Genomic DNA, 16,919 nt, shown 5'->3' with positions numbered 1-16,919 from the left:
TGAGAAGATGTGGGCAATGCCTTAAAACCTGCATCAGGGAGGTCAACTTGCAGCTTTGGAAACTGTGTTTCAAGGAGGGCTTCATCTTTTTTGGACCATCCATACTTCAGAACAAGAGACATGTCTGGGTGGGATGGGCTTCACCTTTCCCCTAAAGGTAAGCGTGTGTTCTCTTTCAGGTTGGCTGATCTCCTCCGGCAGGCTTTAAACTAGTTTCATCAGGGGAAGGGGAGGATGAGGACAGAAGGAGCCACAGAACAGCGAACCAAGAGCCACCCACAAGAACTGACCAGCCAAGACAGGCTACGAGCACAAGAAGTACCTAGGTAAGAGACAGGGGTCTGGATAGTCCTGGGAATAGGGGGGCGGTGTATACACCCTCGGAGGACCTTAAATGCCTCTACACTAACGCTTATAGTATGGGGAACGAGCAGGAGGAACTTGTCCTCCTGCTAGCTAACACAAACCTAGACATAGTGGGGGTCACTGAAACTTGGTGGGATTCAGTGCATGATTGGGTGGTAAACATCAAGGGCTATAGGCTGTACAGGAGGGATAGAACAGGGAGGAAAGGCAGGGGTGTGGCGCTGTATGTCAAAGAGCAATACACATCCTCAATGAGCAGCTGGGGGTCAGAGGAGGGGCAAACCAAAGTGCTCTGGGTCAGAATATAAGGGGGTCGGGGAGAAAGGGACTTAACGGTGGGTGTCTACTACAGACCACCCAACCAGGGGGAAGAGCTGGACCGGGAATTCTTAGGTCAGCTCACGGAGGCAGTTAAGTCAAGGGACGTGGTCATCATGGGGGACCTAAACTATCCGGACATCTGCTGGGAGAAGCAGTCAGCCAGGTCTGACTGCTCATGTAGGTTCCTAGCCGAGTTACAGGACCTCCATCTAACCCAGGAGGTGCACAGGCCCACCAGGGGAGACGCCTTGTTGGACCTGATGCTGGCCACAGGCAACAACCTGGTTAGGGGACTGTGGGTTCTCGACCACCTGGGCGATAGTGATCATCGCCTATTGGAATTCACCATCCAGCACAGGGTGTCAAAGGCCTGCAGCAAGGCAGCAGTCCTGGAATTCAGGAGGGCCGATTTCAATGAGTTAAGGAGATTAGTTGGGGAGACTCTGAGGTCCTGGAGGGGTGGGGAGTTGGGAGTCCAAGAAAAGTGGTCGTTTCTTAAGGAGACGATCCTCCAAGCCCAAAGGGTGACAGTCCCAACACAGATCAAAGGGGACAAGACTGCTCAAAAGCCCCCATGTTGTAACCTGTCCCCAAAGGCATCTAGGAAAGTCTCAAAGCTGAAAAGGAGGCATACACCCAATGAAAGGGAGGGGTCATCACCAAGGAGGATTATATCTCCATTGCTTGAGATTGTAGGGGGGCTGTTAGGATGGCTAAGGCAGAGACAGAACTGGGACTAGCGACCTGGATCAAAGATAACAAGAAGTCCTTTTTTAAATACATAGGGAGTAAAAAAAAGGTACCAGGTATCATGGGGCCTCTGCACGACACGCTTGGAAATCTGGTGGTCTCACCAGACAACAAAGCTAACCTATTTAACAAATTCTTTGCTTCCATTTTTCTGAGCAGGGACCAGGACATCCCCCCACTGGGATCCCAGATGGCCCCAGGGAAGGCACAGCCAGGCCCAGGGTCAGTGAAGACCTAGTCAGGGAACTTCTGGTGGGACTAGATGTGTTCAGATCAGCAGGTCCAGACAATCTTCACACCAGGGTGCTGAGGGAATTGGCAGAGGTCACTGCAGGACCCCTGACATGGCTTTACGAGCACTTGTGGTGCTCTGGTGAGGTGCCAGAGGACTGGAAAAGGGCCAATGTGGTCCCCATTTTCAAAAGAGGGAGGAAGGAGGACCCAGGAAACTATGGAAAGCTCTTTGAGAAAATTATTCAGGAGCATATCTGCGAGGGACCAGCAGGGGAGATTATGCTTAGGGGCAATCAGCATGGGTTCATTAGAGGCAGGTTTTGTCAGACCAACCTGGTGGCCTTCTACAACCAGGTCACAAAATCCTTGGATGCAGGTGTCACGGTGGACATAGTCTTTCTGGACTTTAGGAAGGTCTCCCACCCCATTCTCATTAAAAAATTAGGTAATTGTGGTGTCGATGCCTACACAGTCTCACGGGTCACAAATTGGCTGGAGGGCCACACCCAGAGGGTGGTGGTGCATGGGTCATTTTTGACCTGAAGGGATGTGGGCAGTGGGGTTCCTCAGGGCTCAGTCCTCGGGCCCGCACTGTTCAACATCTTCATCAGTGACTTGGACGAGGGGGTGAAAAGCACCTTGTTCAAATTCGCAGATGACACTAAGATGTGGGGAGAAGTGGGCATGCTAGAAGGGAGGGACAGCTTACAACTATATCTGGACAGGTTACAGCAGTGGGCAGATGAGAATACGATGGTGTTTCAATACTGGCAAGTGCAAGGTACTGCGCCTAGGGGGGAAGCATACCTACAGGCTGGGGAACTCCCTTCTTGTCAGCACAGAGGCAGAAAAGGATCTTGGAGTCATAATTGATTCCCAGATGAACGTGGGCCGGCAGTGTGGGGACGCAGTCAGGAAGGCCAACCGCACCTTGTCATGCATCCACAGATGCATCACAAGCAGGTCCCAGGAGGTGATCCTCCCCCTCTATATGACACTGATCAGACCGCAGTTGGAGTACTGTGTCCAGTTCTGGGCACTGCACTTCAGGAGGGATGTGGACAGCATCAAGAGGGTCCAAAGGAGGGCTTGGGGGAACAGGGACTCTCCCATTGCCTGCTGGTCCCCCTTGGCAAGTTTCTGGACAGCCACCAGATCCCCTCTCAGCCTTCTCTTGTGGAGGCTGAACAGGTTCAGGTCTTGTAGCCTGTCCTCGTAAGGCCTGCCCTGCTTCCCCCTGATCATGCCCTCCTTGCTACTGGGATGTATGGAATTCCTCATATAAGTAAGCCTAAGCATGTTTTCAAGATCAAGGTCTGGATTTTTAAAATGACTATTATTGGTAATTTTAAAGAAATACTTACCAGCCACCTCTTCAAGGTGATGGGGTTGATGTTAAAGTCTTTCACCAATCCCAGGTCATGGTACATATGTTCCAAACAACTCAACATCTGTAATGATGAATGGATAGGTTGCTGTTTTGATAAACAGGACCATTGCTTACAAAGCATGCTGTCCAGTATAATATAATCTCCTAACATGTCCTAATGAATGGCCAAGCCTTATTGGCAAGGATGAAAAGAAACTGTTCAAAGATACCAAGATTAAAGCCAGTTCATGAAAGGTGTGATCTAAAGCCTACTGAAGAGAACAGAAAGACTTCTATTGACTTGGAGCAGGCCCTGAATCATCCCAGGGCTCCTTAGTTATCAGAGCACCTAGAGATCATAAGTATTTCATTATTTTCATTTTGCTAATGGAGCTGGTAATGAGCCTGATTCAAAATGAAATTAAGTTAGCAGAAGCTCTTCCACTGACTTTAGTAGGCCGAGGACCTGCCCTAAATGCACAGCAATATGTCAGTGGAAGATAAGAGCTACTGGTAACCAAATATGTCTTTGGCTAACTTCCTGTAGGGTTTGTTTTTTTAAATCAAGAATTCTTATTAGAATAAATAGATTAAAAATAAAACTCTTCATATTGTAAAATTGCAAAATCTCAGCAGGTTTGTGAATATCTGTATTCCAAAAGCACATCTATGAATTTCAGCAGCTGAAACACAGAGGCCAAATGTTCTTTGGAGACACCCACACAACAACATACATTTCCCATTTTCAGAACAGAAGGCAGTTACTTCAGCTCTCTCATTCTGAGCCTAAGCGTTTAGAAATATTGCAGAAAAAGGACCTTTGTTAATAGGCTACTTGGGTCTTGCTTTAAGACTATTTGACCCAGAATCTGTATCTTAATTACAATGTCATGGGAATAATGTTATAAATATGGCCATTGGCCAAGGAGATACTTGCATTATAAACTCCTGTGTCTCATGTACCCATAAGCTTCCCAGAAAAATGACTTCCTTTGGGGAAATTTCATGCGTCTGTCAGCCTACAGTTCATTTAATACGTTTAGCAAAATTACATTATGGCTGCCTTTGAGTCATTCGAGTGTAAAGAAAATAGGCTTTCCCACAAAACCAGAGAAATAGTGTCAGAATATTGATGTGTGCTTAGATAACACTATCACAATTTTGCTGGAGAGCATCACATTTAGCCCCTGGGTCTCAAGGTAAAAATATGTGTTTTGCTACTCTTTCAAAAAAATTGCTACTGAATAGTAAATGAGCATAGGCCTCATTTACTCTTACCAAGTACAACTATGCCAGATATGGGTGTGATTGTTATTTTACTAAACTGGTAAAAGCCATAGTGTAGATGCAGTGATATTTGTATAAAGGTGCTTTATACCGATACCCTTCTATATATGGGAGTAGCTGTACCAGTACATGACACATCTATACCAATATAAATGTACCTACACAAAAGGGGTTGTATCACTTTTCCTATTTTTGCACTAAGGGGCAGAAATTTTATTTGCAGACAAAGGCTTTCTCTGAAAGTGAAATCAGCATACTGCACATCTGTTGTGCTTCATTTTCCTTAATAATTTTATTGTGTATCTAGGGCAATTATCCAGCAGGCTGTAAGTAGCTGTAGGCTAATTGAAGCATTTAGTTTAGTCTAGTATTCCCACAATTTTTTCCTTATGCTTCCTTTTTTATTTTTAATTTTTGGGGGGGACAGTAAATAGGCAATCAGATGCAAAATTGCAATGTAGACAAAACTCAAAAAATACATATTCTCAGTATCTGCAGCAACTCTTATTTATACATATCTGGGGGCATCAGTCTTTCATGTGTGGCAGGGCACTTGGTGTGACTGCTACTTCAAGAGGTCAGGCAGCTGGCTGAGCCATTAATTAGAGAGTCAGCTGACCCAGGGTCCAGCAGGTGAGGCCAGGCCTGATCAAGGGAGTCACTTGATTGGAGGAGGGCTGGGTGTAAGTCTAGAGCCTGAAAGCAGGGCTGGCGGTAACATCTTGGCACATTCAGTACAGACATACAGATAGTTCAGGCTCAGGCTTTTTGAATGATTCAATCTTTACAGGTTAGTTTAACCTGCACAGATTGAACTAGCATGCAAATGAATAGGCATTCACTTTTGATTCCAGAAATGCAGGCACATGCCTGCCGTGGCTCAGGCTAGAAGCTGGGGGGTGCTAGAGCAGCCCTCCCTTCCCTTCTGCAGTGGCTAGAAGGCTGGAGGAAAACTGAGTGGGGTGGGAGGGTGCCCAGGCAGGCTGAGTATCACTGGGGAGGGGTTTAAACCCCCGCCCTGACCTGCAGGGACCCCACCTGTGGTGTGCCTGGATGGGGAGGGGGAAAGTATCCCCTGCCAAGCTTTTACAGGGCTGGGGAGAGGAAGCGTGGGTAGACCCTGGCCTGGCACCAAAGGATCAAGTCTCCCCAACCCGCAGCTGGCTGGGAAGGGCCCTGCCTGGCTCCTCCGTGCCCACCCTCAGCAGCACCCATGGGCTGGCCCAGCTCAACTTCAGCCTCAAGTGAGACAAGCAGATGGCAGGGCCATGCCAGCTGGCACCTGGCGACACCCCTGCCTCTGCTGCTGAAGTGGCAAAATGGGGGGACTCCGACAGGGCAGCAATATATATTGTCTGTCTTGGTGTCCCAGGGAGCACAAGCCTCTTCCTGGTGGGGTGGGGGCTGTGCTATAGGCAGGAGCGTGGTGGGCACAGTGTCTGCAGCCTGTGCAGGGCGAGCAGCAGTGGCAGCAGCAGCACTGGGAGGGGTGGCTACAGAGGCCAAGGTGAATTCTGGAGTGGCCATAGTCCCCCCAAGCTCCCCCTAATACCACTGCCACTTAGCCCCCTGTCACCACCCTTCCCAAACCTGCCACTACTACTGCTCACCCCACGCAGGTTGTGGCAGCTCTGCCTGTCCCGCTCCCATCTGCAGCACAGCCCCTCCACTGGGAAGAAGCTTGCACTCCCTGGAACACCATGACAGGGACTGCTGCCCCTGTCAGAGTCCCTGCCTCTCTTCCTCACACCCCCTCCTCACATTAAGGCTCCAGTGGCAGGGGCGGGGGCGTGGCCAGACACCAGCCAACATGGCCTCCTGAGGAGAAGGGGGCAGGGAGGGGGTTTATTTCCCAACCACAAGTCCTTTGGTCATTATAGTGAGATCAGGGCAGCCTCCCACAATATATATATATAACATCAAGGCATAGCAGGCATGAGCAGTAATTTAGAGCAGGGTAATTTCTGTCATCTTCTATGTGAATGGGAGAGTGAACTTAGAGCCACCTAAATATGATTTCCCAGAAGCTTATTAACAAATTAATTGTATGAAATACATAATTCCTGATGTTTTATTTAATCTTTGGCATTTTTCTTTGTCATAGGTTATATTCACCTATGTGGACCTGGCTTGCTCTCTTATGCATACATATTTTTAAGATTTACTTTGTGATGCTAGTTTGCTGCTCTGCCCAATCATTAAATATTTTTTTTTAAACTTAGATAGGTCTCCCCCTTCCCTTTTTCCCACTCCATGTGGGACCTGAAAAAGAATGTGACCTAAAGAAGAATGTCTGGCATTTGAAAACTTGTCTAACTCTTATCGCAATTCTGTGGTTGGTCCAATAAAAAGTACCATCCTAAGAAATCCTTGCCCCTCAGATAATTCCTGGACCATCATGGCTACTACATCACTCTTCTACCACTACCTTTTCCCCCACTATCATTTGTTGACTCTTGTTTCAGATTATATTAGAAGATTTGAATGACAGAGGCCTTGTCCTTCTCTTTCTCTTCCATGTTTCCATAGCAACTAACCCAGCAGGGCCTCTGGGAGCTTCCATACTATTAATAATGAAGATGAATAAACAAAAAAAAATAGTGTGTATATATGTGTGTACATAAATAACTTAGATACACATGCCACACGCATACCTACATATGCTATTTCTATTTTTTTCACGCAGAGAGATATTTATACCTATATATCTCTACCTATTGATATGTGCCATGCATCTATATTTCTACCTAGATTTCCATGTCTCTGAGTTTTTCAAACACAAAAATTTGGAGAGACTTTAAAAATTAATTGAATTCAGCAACATATCTAAGCATGTACTTAACTTTAAGCAGATAAGTAGTTCCATTGATTCTAAAAGAATTATTCATTTTCTTTAAATTAAGCACATACTTAAGAACTTTGCTGAATAGGAATGGATTTACTCAGACTAGGTGACATGAAGGATTAATGCACTTGTCCTTGAGTGGCATACTAGTATGTAGATTATGAAGACACTTAAAACAACAAGAAAACCCCCATGTGTTTCCATAATAAGACTAATCTACCTTAGAGAAAACTCCAGCATATGTCTGAATTTTAATTCTGATTCATTGTTCTGTTCCCTCCCATCCCATCTTTAAAAGCACAAATTTAAACTTCCAAGTTAAGGGACCATGACAAATATATTAGGTAAGGGGTGGGGAAAAAAAACAACCTCAAGTGGATATGCTGGCTTTATCCAGCCTTGGAAAGAAATCTGAGTCAGCTGCCAGCCCTGCTATGTGACTGCTCACTTCTAAAGATACATTTTAACGTAAAAAAGAAGGGTCTAATTTCTACGTAGAATCCTAATATAAGCAAAGCAAAGGTAACTTTTACTTTTCTATAACTAGTCAAGGAAGCCCATATGCCACCCACCTAGGACTTACCTTACTTGACAGCGCCTTGTCTCTACTAAGCTTTTTCAGTGAGTTAGCTAAATGGAGTGACCTACCTCCATGTAAAAGCATAGCTACTTGTGCAGTGATAAACAGCCTCAATAGAGAGAAAAACACCAAAGTCATTGGCATTGATTAAGCTAGGTGAACACTGAAAAGGGCAATTGGTGCAAACCTCCATATTCTTCTCCACACTTGCCAGTCACCATGCTTATAGCTTTATGGAGGGCTGGCTACAAATCACTGAATTGAGCCTGTACTGCTGTCATTAGGCCTCCACTTACAGATGTTGAAGGTACCTTTCCTAATATATCCAATGCTGACATGGGAGAAATGAAGTTGCAAGCACAAACCAGTTATTCACTCATTGCTTCATTACCTCATTGGGCTCCCATAGCCAGACGTCAAATGTTGGTTTCCGAAGTGCTTCTATGGTCTCTTGAGAAAGCATATACTGTAGACAAAATGACAGCCAGCATTACTGTGAGCTCATCTCATTGGAGCTCCTGGGAGCTGCTCTCTCCACACTCCATGCCCCATTTTGTGTCCCAGCTGCAGCTGGAGAATGCATGATGGTCTGTTGTTTTTGATCTTAGATGTTTTGCATTGTACGGGGAATGAAATACTTCACTTCAGCTGTTTTACCCATTTGTTTTGAATGGCTAGTTTGGGTGTGCTCTAAAGCTTATACAATCATCAATTCTGTGCTCAGGGCTCCATTACAAAACCCAGTTCAACCTCCAGTGTTGCTTCTGTTTGGGTAATTCTGGCTGGCAATTTTTTTTAATAGTCATCAGGAGGGTTAGAAAAGACACAGAAGTATGGTATCCCAATGCTATTGAGTCATGTTTTTAAGATACTGGATCCAAGTATTTTTGGATCATTTAAACTAGTTTAAGCCAACCTTTTAGACAGGTGTGCCACAAGTTACCCTTGCACCCCCCATAAGTGTGTCATTCTGATCCCCTTTCCCTGCCCAATCTGTTGCTCTGCTTTTTGTCCCCTGGCTGATTTACTGCTCTGCTTTCTGCTCCCTGCACAATCTGTCACTGTTCTGCCTGTCCTCTCCCTGTTCTGCCCTGTGCCACACACAGAGGCAGCTCATGCCACTTGTGACATGTGTACTGCAGGTGGCCACCCCTGATGTAAACCAACTCAGTTTAATTAGCCATTTACTACCATGGGCTTGAAGTGGTTTGGGGCTTTCTATGCTGAAAATATGAATGAAATTATTTCAGCCTTTGAATGCCTGCCAGTTAATTCAAGGGAGAAAATGTCTAAAGATGAATTCTTCTTTTCTAGAGGGCAGTAATTTTTGTGTTTTCATATGTGGCTTATGTTTAGTACACAGGTTTGCAAGACATCTGTGAATTAGCCATATTGATTTTTTAATTAACAGCAGTATTGCAATTCCCAAATATGTTTCAGGTGAACTGCCAACTGCTAATATGACTGAGATCTTATCTCAACTGGGGATCCAAAGTCTTACACATTCCACATACAGAGCAAACAAAAACTAAACTCCTCCTGAAACCAAGCAATTAAAAGTTTTCAAGTCTGGGCAGAAAGGAGCATCAGTCTACCACTAACATTAGTTAATGCAACCCTCACGCGCAGTTGTTTATCTCAGATATCAAGCATTATAGCAATGGGTAAAAGGTAAAGGTATAGATGCTGTGTACATATCCTGCAACCAAGCAAAATAGATTCATTTGAGAACTTGTAGGCTTTGAGAAAGTGTGCGACTGGTGCTTGAAACACACAAAAATAGCCAGACGGTAATATATAAAGTGGCCATCTGAGAACCTTACCAGTGAACTACTTCTTCTTTGTTGCGTCTCCAGTCCAACCTTTCTATATGGTCTACTCCCAATATTGGATCCAGTATCTCAAAAACTCATTGCCTTAATAGTCCATTGCATGATGAAGCTCTATGAACTCATTTCAAAGATAACTATGATACATATGTGTATGTGCAACTTGTGTCACATGAACTTCGAAGAAAATGAACCAAACCTGACTTGGGTGGAAAATTCTTATACGTACCTGCAAAAAACAAAACTAGGATATGTGCAAATGAATCAGGGTTTGCCAAGATGTAAATTGGACACAGAGAAAATATGGTTCCAGGCTCTGCGCAGGGGGAAGGGGAGGGGTCAGTTTCCTAGGCATATGGGGAAAAGAATCCCACACATTGGTATGACCCTTCTTATTGATACTACTATGTTCGGGGGGTTTATTTGTAATTTCATTCCCATTTACAACTGTGAAAAATTTATTTTTAACTTCCTAGTGTATCTTCTTATATAACTATGGGTGTAAACTATTTGTGCATTTAACTGAGAAAAAACAAACTCATTTTCATAATCATATGAGTCACCCCAGAGAGCTTCAAATGTTAATGTTTTAGCGATATTTTAAAAAAGAAATAAAATCACCCATGAATTTAGGACAAAGTAGAAGAGCCCTCATAAATAAGGACATGAAAGTTACAGCCCACAATACATTTTGTTGCGAGTATGCAGGATAAATAAATATTATTAACCAAAAGAACACCACCTGTCTGATGAATACAAAGCATTCATTAACATCTTTGACACTAAAAAGTATTAGGGCCTAATGAAGGTCTGATCCCAAACTCTCTAGAGTCAATGGGAGTTTTTCCATTGGTTTCCAGATGATGGCTTTGGATCAGGGTCTTGATCTAAAGCAACTGAGATTTAGAGTGATGGGAACTCATGAACTGTATTCTAGCTCCTGGTAAGAAGGCAACTTGCATATATTAATAGCCTGACAAGGATATGTAGCTTATGGTACCTTTGGGTAGGATGGTACATCCCGTCGGGGTGTCAGCTTTTTATTTTCATCCAAAAAGCTGTACTTACATCGACAGTTGATCCTGGAAATAAAAAATTCAGTTATCAGAATTGGGAAAATAGCCTGGCACTGCTCCTCCTCCCTTATCTCTCCTGTATTCAAATAATTCTATTTGATACACTGCTCTGTGCATGTCCTTTTACAGCATCTGATGATATGAACTCAGGCCTACAAAAGCTTATGCTATATATAGGTATAGCACATATATATTCTCTGTCTATCTGCCTGTGTGTCCGTCATCTGATTTAGTTAGTCTATACAGTGCAAATCTACCTTGCCATTCTCTAAAGTACCATAAATTGCTAGGTAAATATCACCTTGAAGCCAACTGATTCCCAATTTATCCTAACAACCTTATTTTCTCTGATCATTAAAAATCAGTCTAGGGTTGCATTCAAAAGCAAGTCAGCGTACCAGAAACAAATACAGGCATCTCTGAAACTCATTCATCCATGTTTCTTCCCATGCAAGCAGTTACATAGGTTTATTACTATGGAAAGCTGTTCTACTTGATTTTAGCATTTATTCCTCCTGTTTAGATTATTTCCTCTAATTTTGATCAAGAACTAAAAGAAGATAACCTGGGTACATCTACACATGCAATTAATTTGAAGCAATAAACGCTGGAGCAGTTTGAGCCGAAGTAAACTACTCGTGGGCACAGAATCTACATGTGCACCTGGGATAGCAGCAATATAAGGGGGGGCAGAGTAGTTTAAGACAGGGCTGCTCAGCCCCAGGCTCTGGGTAGCAGAGAGGCTGCTTGGATGGGGCATGACAGTGCTGAAAGTGTGGAGCTGTCTGGCTAGGCGACAGGCAGGAGTCTGGCCCCTGGTTGGTTGGGCCGACCGAGTGCAATTATGCCTGCAGTCAGCATCTACATCTGTATTTAATCACAATAAGTTACCCTGGTGTAAGATAGTATTATTACAGTATTAATTAGTTTACTGTGGCCTAATACTATTGCGTGTGTAGACACTGAAGCTTTACTCCATGGCTAATTAGCATACTCTCCAGTTAAGCACATTTGTAGATGTGGCTCCTATCATCAGCTTGATGCCTACCTGGCTGGAATCATTTGAGCCCAGTTTTTCTCCCGCCCAGGTGGGGGGTCAGACTTGAAGATCTACAAGGTCCCTTCCGACCTGACTTCTATGATTCTATAATCCTTACTTCAGAATTTTCACAATTTCTAGTGCATCACTTCAAACACTTGTCTTTTCCAGTGTGAGTAAACCAAAATCCCCTTAGTGCTTCCTCTGAATTTTGGTATTTGCTTTCCTTTCTGTTGCTGTTTTCTGCCTCCTGTGCAAACCAGTTTCCACTTCAGAGCTGACTGTGGTGTGAAAAGTACTATCATGATTATTTGTATTAGCTCCTAGATATCCTAACTGAAATTGGGAGCCTGTGGTGCCAGGCTTTGCACAAACTTTGAGTCACAGCCCTTGCTGCAAAAACCTGGCAATCTAAAGAGACATGCCTGACAAAGGGTGGATGAAAGGAGCTATTACCCATTTTTACAGATGGCAGCCAGAAAAACTAAGTGATTTGCACAAGGTCACACAGGAAATCTGTGGCTGAGGTGAGTACAGAACCCAGATCTCCTAAGACTATGTCTCTTCACCCCAAGAACTGTCAGTCTTTCTCATTATCAAAGCCTGCTCCTTCATGTGTTGAAACTGGAATCACTGAGCTACATTCACTGCTTTGATGTGCTTGTTTCATGTTTCCCCCCACAACCCTATTCACCCATTTTAACCAGGCACCTTTTCCGGCCTAGTGAAGGATGAACCCTCAGGTGGTGAAGGGTCATATTCCTGGCTTCTGTGCTATGCTCCCCCAAGCTTCAGTGCTCAGAGATTTGGGGGAAAAGGAGGGGTGGCCAAGGCATCTTTGCATCTGAACTATACTAAAACCTGGGAGCCTGCAGGCAGCTAAAGCAAAATTCATCAGCCTTTGTGATGTTACACCAACAAATGCACAGGAACCTGGACATAAATCCAACCCTGACCTGGGTAAGGCACCTAGACTGCATGCCCAAAGAAGTAGACTTGTTCAGCTGCAACTGCAAAAACAGGTCTGTGTTAACAGTCTGGCCCTTAATATGTGGGTGATGGGATGGGACATTTGCTCTTTTCTGCAGAACCATACTTTACACTGTATGGGATGGCACTCAGGGCCAGGCACTTTATAGCCATGGATACCGATCACGTTACTCATTTCACACCATGTGTAATGTGACTCAATGTGCCCATGTCATTTCATTTTAACAAGTATTGTTGGGAATGAAATACTGACTTAGGAACAACACGAGGATGGGCAAACCACAAATGCTCAGTTGCTTCTGGACCTCTCAGTCCTCCTTGAGGAGGCTTGGTTTGCTTAGCAATTCAAGGAGGAAACTCCTCTCTCAGTGAATCAACTCTTATTTATGTGGTTGTTCAAGCTGAGCCATGGTTGCCAGGGGAACCAGTAGCTACTTGTAATTACTCAGCATCTTCCAGGGGGATCCTTCCAAAGGGCAGTGCTGAATAGGGAGCATCCTTTCCTTGCTTTAAGAAAGGTGATTTATGGTGATCCTGGATTACATACTGCATAGTTCAGGTCCAGCTGCTTTTGCAAGAGCCTTTTATGAAGATTAGTGTGGGTGGAGGTTTTGCAAGTTTTTCTATGTTAGTAGGTTAGGACCTCTGCCTCGAATTGACATTAAAAACAAAACTGAATACATTGGTACTTCTCTACCTCAGTGAAATGAGCATTAATCAATCTGAGATGGCAGGAAGGATGATCCTTCAGTTTAAGAGAAGGCTGAGGAATGATGAAATATGAGCCTATTCAAGGTTTCCTACATGAGTCTGACATATTTTCTCTACTGCTTAGTTTCCACATCTGTAAAATGACGATAATACTGAAGTGTGCTGGCTAGTGGTCTGGGCTTTTGAAACAGTTGTATTTAAGCTCAAATCCATCTATGACTGATATAAGACTTGGATATTTCAGCTGCTGCCTCCCTTTCCTGGGAACAAGGTCTGGCACACCTGATCTGTCTGACCTTTGGTTAAAGGGCAGCATGACCCACCACAAACAATCAGTAGTAAATTAAAATCAAATTTTGTTTTTAAAACTCAGGCACCTTTTAGTCTCTTTCAGACACTGATTTCAATACAAGTCCAGCAGTATAAAATGGGTATCATGGCATAGTGAACTGAGCCCCAGCTTTTTCTTTTTTTCTGTTTCAAGGTACAGCTATCAACTCTATAAAAATGCTGCTGCCTTGTTAGCTTGGGTCTTACACAAAAAATATCTAGCCCAGGGGTGGCCCACCAGTGGCATAAGTGCCACATGCACACAACACCAGGGAGAAAACAGGCAGCACAGCAGCAGGCAGAGCAGGAGATAGAAAGCAGAGCAAGAGATCAGGCAGGGAGCAAAGGGCAGGGAGCAGAAAGTAGAGCAGGAGACTGGGCAGGAGAAGGGGTTTGGAGAGGCATTTGGGGACAGCATGGAGCTAATTTGTGGCATACCTGCCAAAAAGGTTGTCCTTCCATTGATCTAGCCTAACAGCAGCAGCAGTAGAAAAGGTAACTCATTCCTTAAGTGTACCCCTAGCTTCAGCATATGTGAGGGGGTAAATTTCACATTTCACTTGGATGCATGAACACCACAAATGAGTTTTTTCTTTCCTTCAGTAGACAGAAAGGACAGAAGCTTAATCTAGGCTCCCCTCCCCCCATGGCTGATCATTACCCAACATCAGAAGGACTGTTGGGGGCACAGGGCAAGAAAGACCTACCCACCTGACACCCAGACTGGCACAAGACTCAAAAGAAGAGTGAAATGGAGATGTAATATATGGGCAAGTGAATGAGTTACTGTGAAATAAAAGTGTAGGGTTGGGGGAGGAGGGGCTTTTACAGGCCTCAGCTGCTCCAAAGTAACTGCCCACCTGCATTCTTTAATCTTGTGGTAAGTGGAAGTTAAACTGTAGCAAATGTATCCCTCTTTCATTGAACTTGTCACCATGACTTAATTCCCACTTACCACAGGGTAAGCAGGGGAACAGGGGCAATTACTTTACAGCAGCTGATGCATGCAAAGCCCTGTCATCCCGACCTCTGCAGTAAGTTGTCTGTATGTTCATACCGTTAGGGGAGGGAGTGTAAAGATTTTGTTGCTTTCCTAAACACAAGGCACTGTCCTTTCAGAGAGAGAGTTTTAGAAATTCTGAGCACAGCCTGTGTTTTTAAAATTCCTAGCCCCATGGTCCCTGGGGAGATCAAATACAAACTGCTGTGCTCACAACAAGGCAGAGCTTGGTGGGAGCGCACGTCAGTGACTGCGAAGGCTTGGGGGACTCTGCTGTACTTTCAGGGACCAGAGCAGCTAGATGGCAAGGTGCCATATACCTCCAACTCCAGGTTTGATTGGACAAGCTGAAATAACTTGTCCACGCTGCAATCAGCAGGTGTGACCATATCATGGGAAAGTGTACCCAAGCTGACTTTAATTTAGTTATCTTGGGTACCAACAGCAGTGAAGATATGACCACATGGACAGGCTGTATAAGCCTGTCAGGGTCCCTGGGCACTTACTTGGGTGATTAGATCACTCTGCAGCCTGTCCTGCTTTGTCTCTAGTACTTCTGGTACCTGTGTTACTTAGATTAAAGCTAGCTCAGATCTGCCTATGCAAGCAGCAGTGACAGCACCAGCAGCTTCCATGCAGACACAGCATGCAAAAATGACATTAGAGGCTCAGAGCTAGAAACAGTGACTGGGCATTTCCAACCTGGTTGGGTCTGGGAAACAACAGGGATGTAAAGATTGGGTCCAATTAAAATAAACTGATGACTGTCTGCCTGGGGGACACAAGCAGGCCTGTAAGAAGCAGTAGGACTTGTTATTCCAGTTATTCTGATTAAATGGGTATCTTAACCTGTTGTAAAATATAACCCATAAAATCATACAGTCATAGAAAAGTAAGGCTGGAAGGGACCTCCAGAGGTCATCTAGTTCAATCCCCCCACCAGAGACAGGATCATCCCTATCCAAACCATCCTATACAAATCTATTGTCTAACCTATTAGGAAAGCTACAATAATAAACTTTGCAATACAAATGAATACACAGTGCTGCTAGAGAAATGAAACCTGAATTTCTTAATTTCCATGTGTTTCTTAATTTGTACAAAGTTGCATTAACTTAATTTTTGGTTCTGCTTGTCCATCTATACCCTTTCTGCCAAAGGCAGGAAACAACAGACACATTAGGCAAATTGAAACTAGCTCTGAGCCTACATGTTTTTGAATTTGCTGCCAAATTCAGCCCTAATTATGCTAATGGCATTTCCTCATGCACCTTAACAAGCAATTATTGAACCACTGGGGCAAATTCTTCTCACACTTGTATAAATCTGGAATGTTGCCACTAAGGTTAATGGCATTAGTCCACATATAAGTCAATAAGATAAAGTAGATTTTGGCCTTAAGACCTATTGTAAAACAAATGCATTATTTGATCTATTGTAGTACATTACATCTGAATAGTGCCAAATTTATATAAAACCCAAGTATTTTAAAGCCAAGTCCTGTGGCCCTTTAAGCAAATCTCCCATTGATTCCAGTGGATGATTTTTCTGATTAAGGACCACACAATTAAACCCCATATACAGAACAACAGTGGTAGGCTTTCAAGACAACACATGATTCACTTTGCTCAGAACCTGAACTGTCAGGTGCATTTCTCTTTACCTCTACTAGCAGTATAAATAATATCCCACCTCCTGATACGTTTGCCCTAGTGGTGTATTTCACTAACATAAAGATCTGACGTTCCAGCAGATGAAGCATACCGTCGCAAGATCTCATTCCTATTGCTGCTGTTATAATTCCAGTAAGACAAACTCGGTAGCAGCAGACTGGTAGCTTGACTTCTTGAACTGGGAGTTAAACCCTTATTTCCAGTTGAAATTTTAAATGGATATTCTGTGATACCCTGAGGTCATAATAAGAAAAGCTACAACATATTTATTGTCATCTTTTCCCAAAACAGGATGTGAATTTCAGGGACATTTATTAGAACATCAGCTTCTAACAAAAGCATTATCAAAGTTTCTCTCTCTCTCTCTCTTCTCCACCCCCCTAATAAAGCTGGTGTAAAATTCCTATCACTGGATGGCTGAACACAGAGAAAACAAGATGTTAATCTCTGTCTGCAAGAATTTTTCCCCCCGTCATCTGGAATGAACTTTTTTAAACTGCTGAACTGCCATAAATTCTC

At 43.9% G+C, this 16,919-nt stretch overlaps 1 protein-coding gene across 1 annotated transcript in view; it reads right to left on the bottom strand.

The window, feature by feature from the left end:
• Positions 1-16,919, bottom strand: part of PDE9A (phosphodiesterase 9A) — a 99,431-nt gene that overhangs the window by 23,006 nt on the left and 59,506 nt on the right. Inside the window, exons 8-10 of the mRNA XM_019528993.1 lie at positions 10,582-10,663; positions 8,144-8,218; positions 3,036-3,122 (exon numbers count right to left, since the gene is read on the bottom strand). Coding sequence (XP_019384538.1) covers positions 3,036-3,122; positions 8,144-8,218; positions 10,582-10,663 — 244 coding nt within the window. The remainder of the gene's footprint in view (positions 1-3,035; positions 3,123-8,143; positions 8,219-10,581; positions 10,664-16,919) is intronic.

The sequence above is a fragment of the Crocodylus porosus genome, unplaced genomic scaffold, assembly GCF_001723895.1.
Source record: "Crocodylus porosus isolate Cpor-Errol unplaced genomic scaffold, CroPor_comp1, whole genome shotgun sequence".
Taxonomy (NCBI): Eukaryota; Metazoa; Chordata; order Crocodylia; family Crocodylidae; genus Crocodylus; species Crocodylus porosus.
Note: the sequence above shows the minus strand (reverse complement) of the source record. Positions and strands in the feature narration are given on the sequence as shown.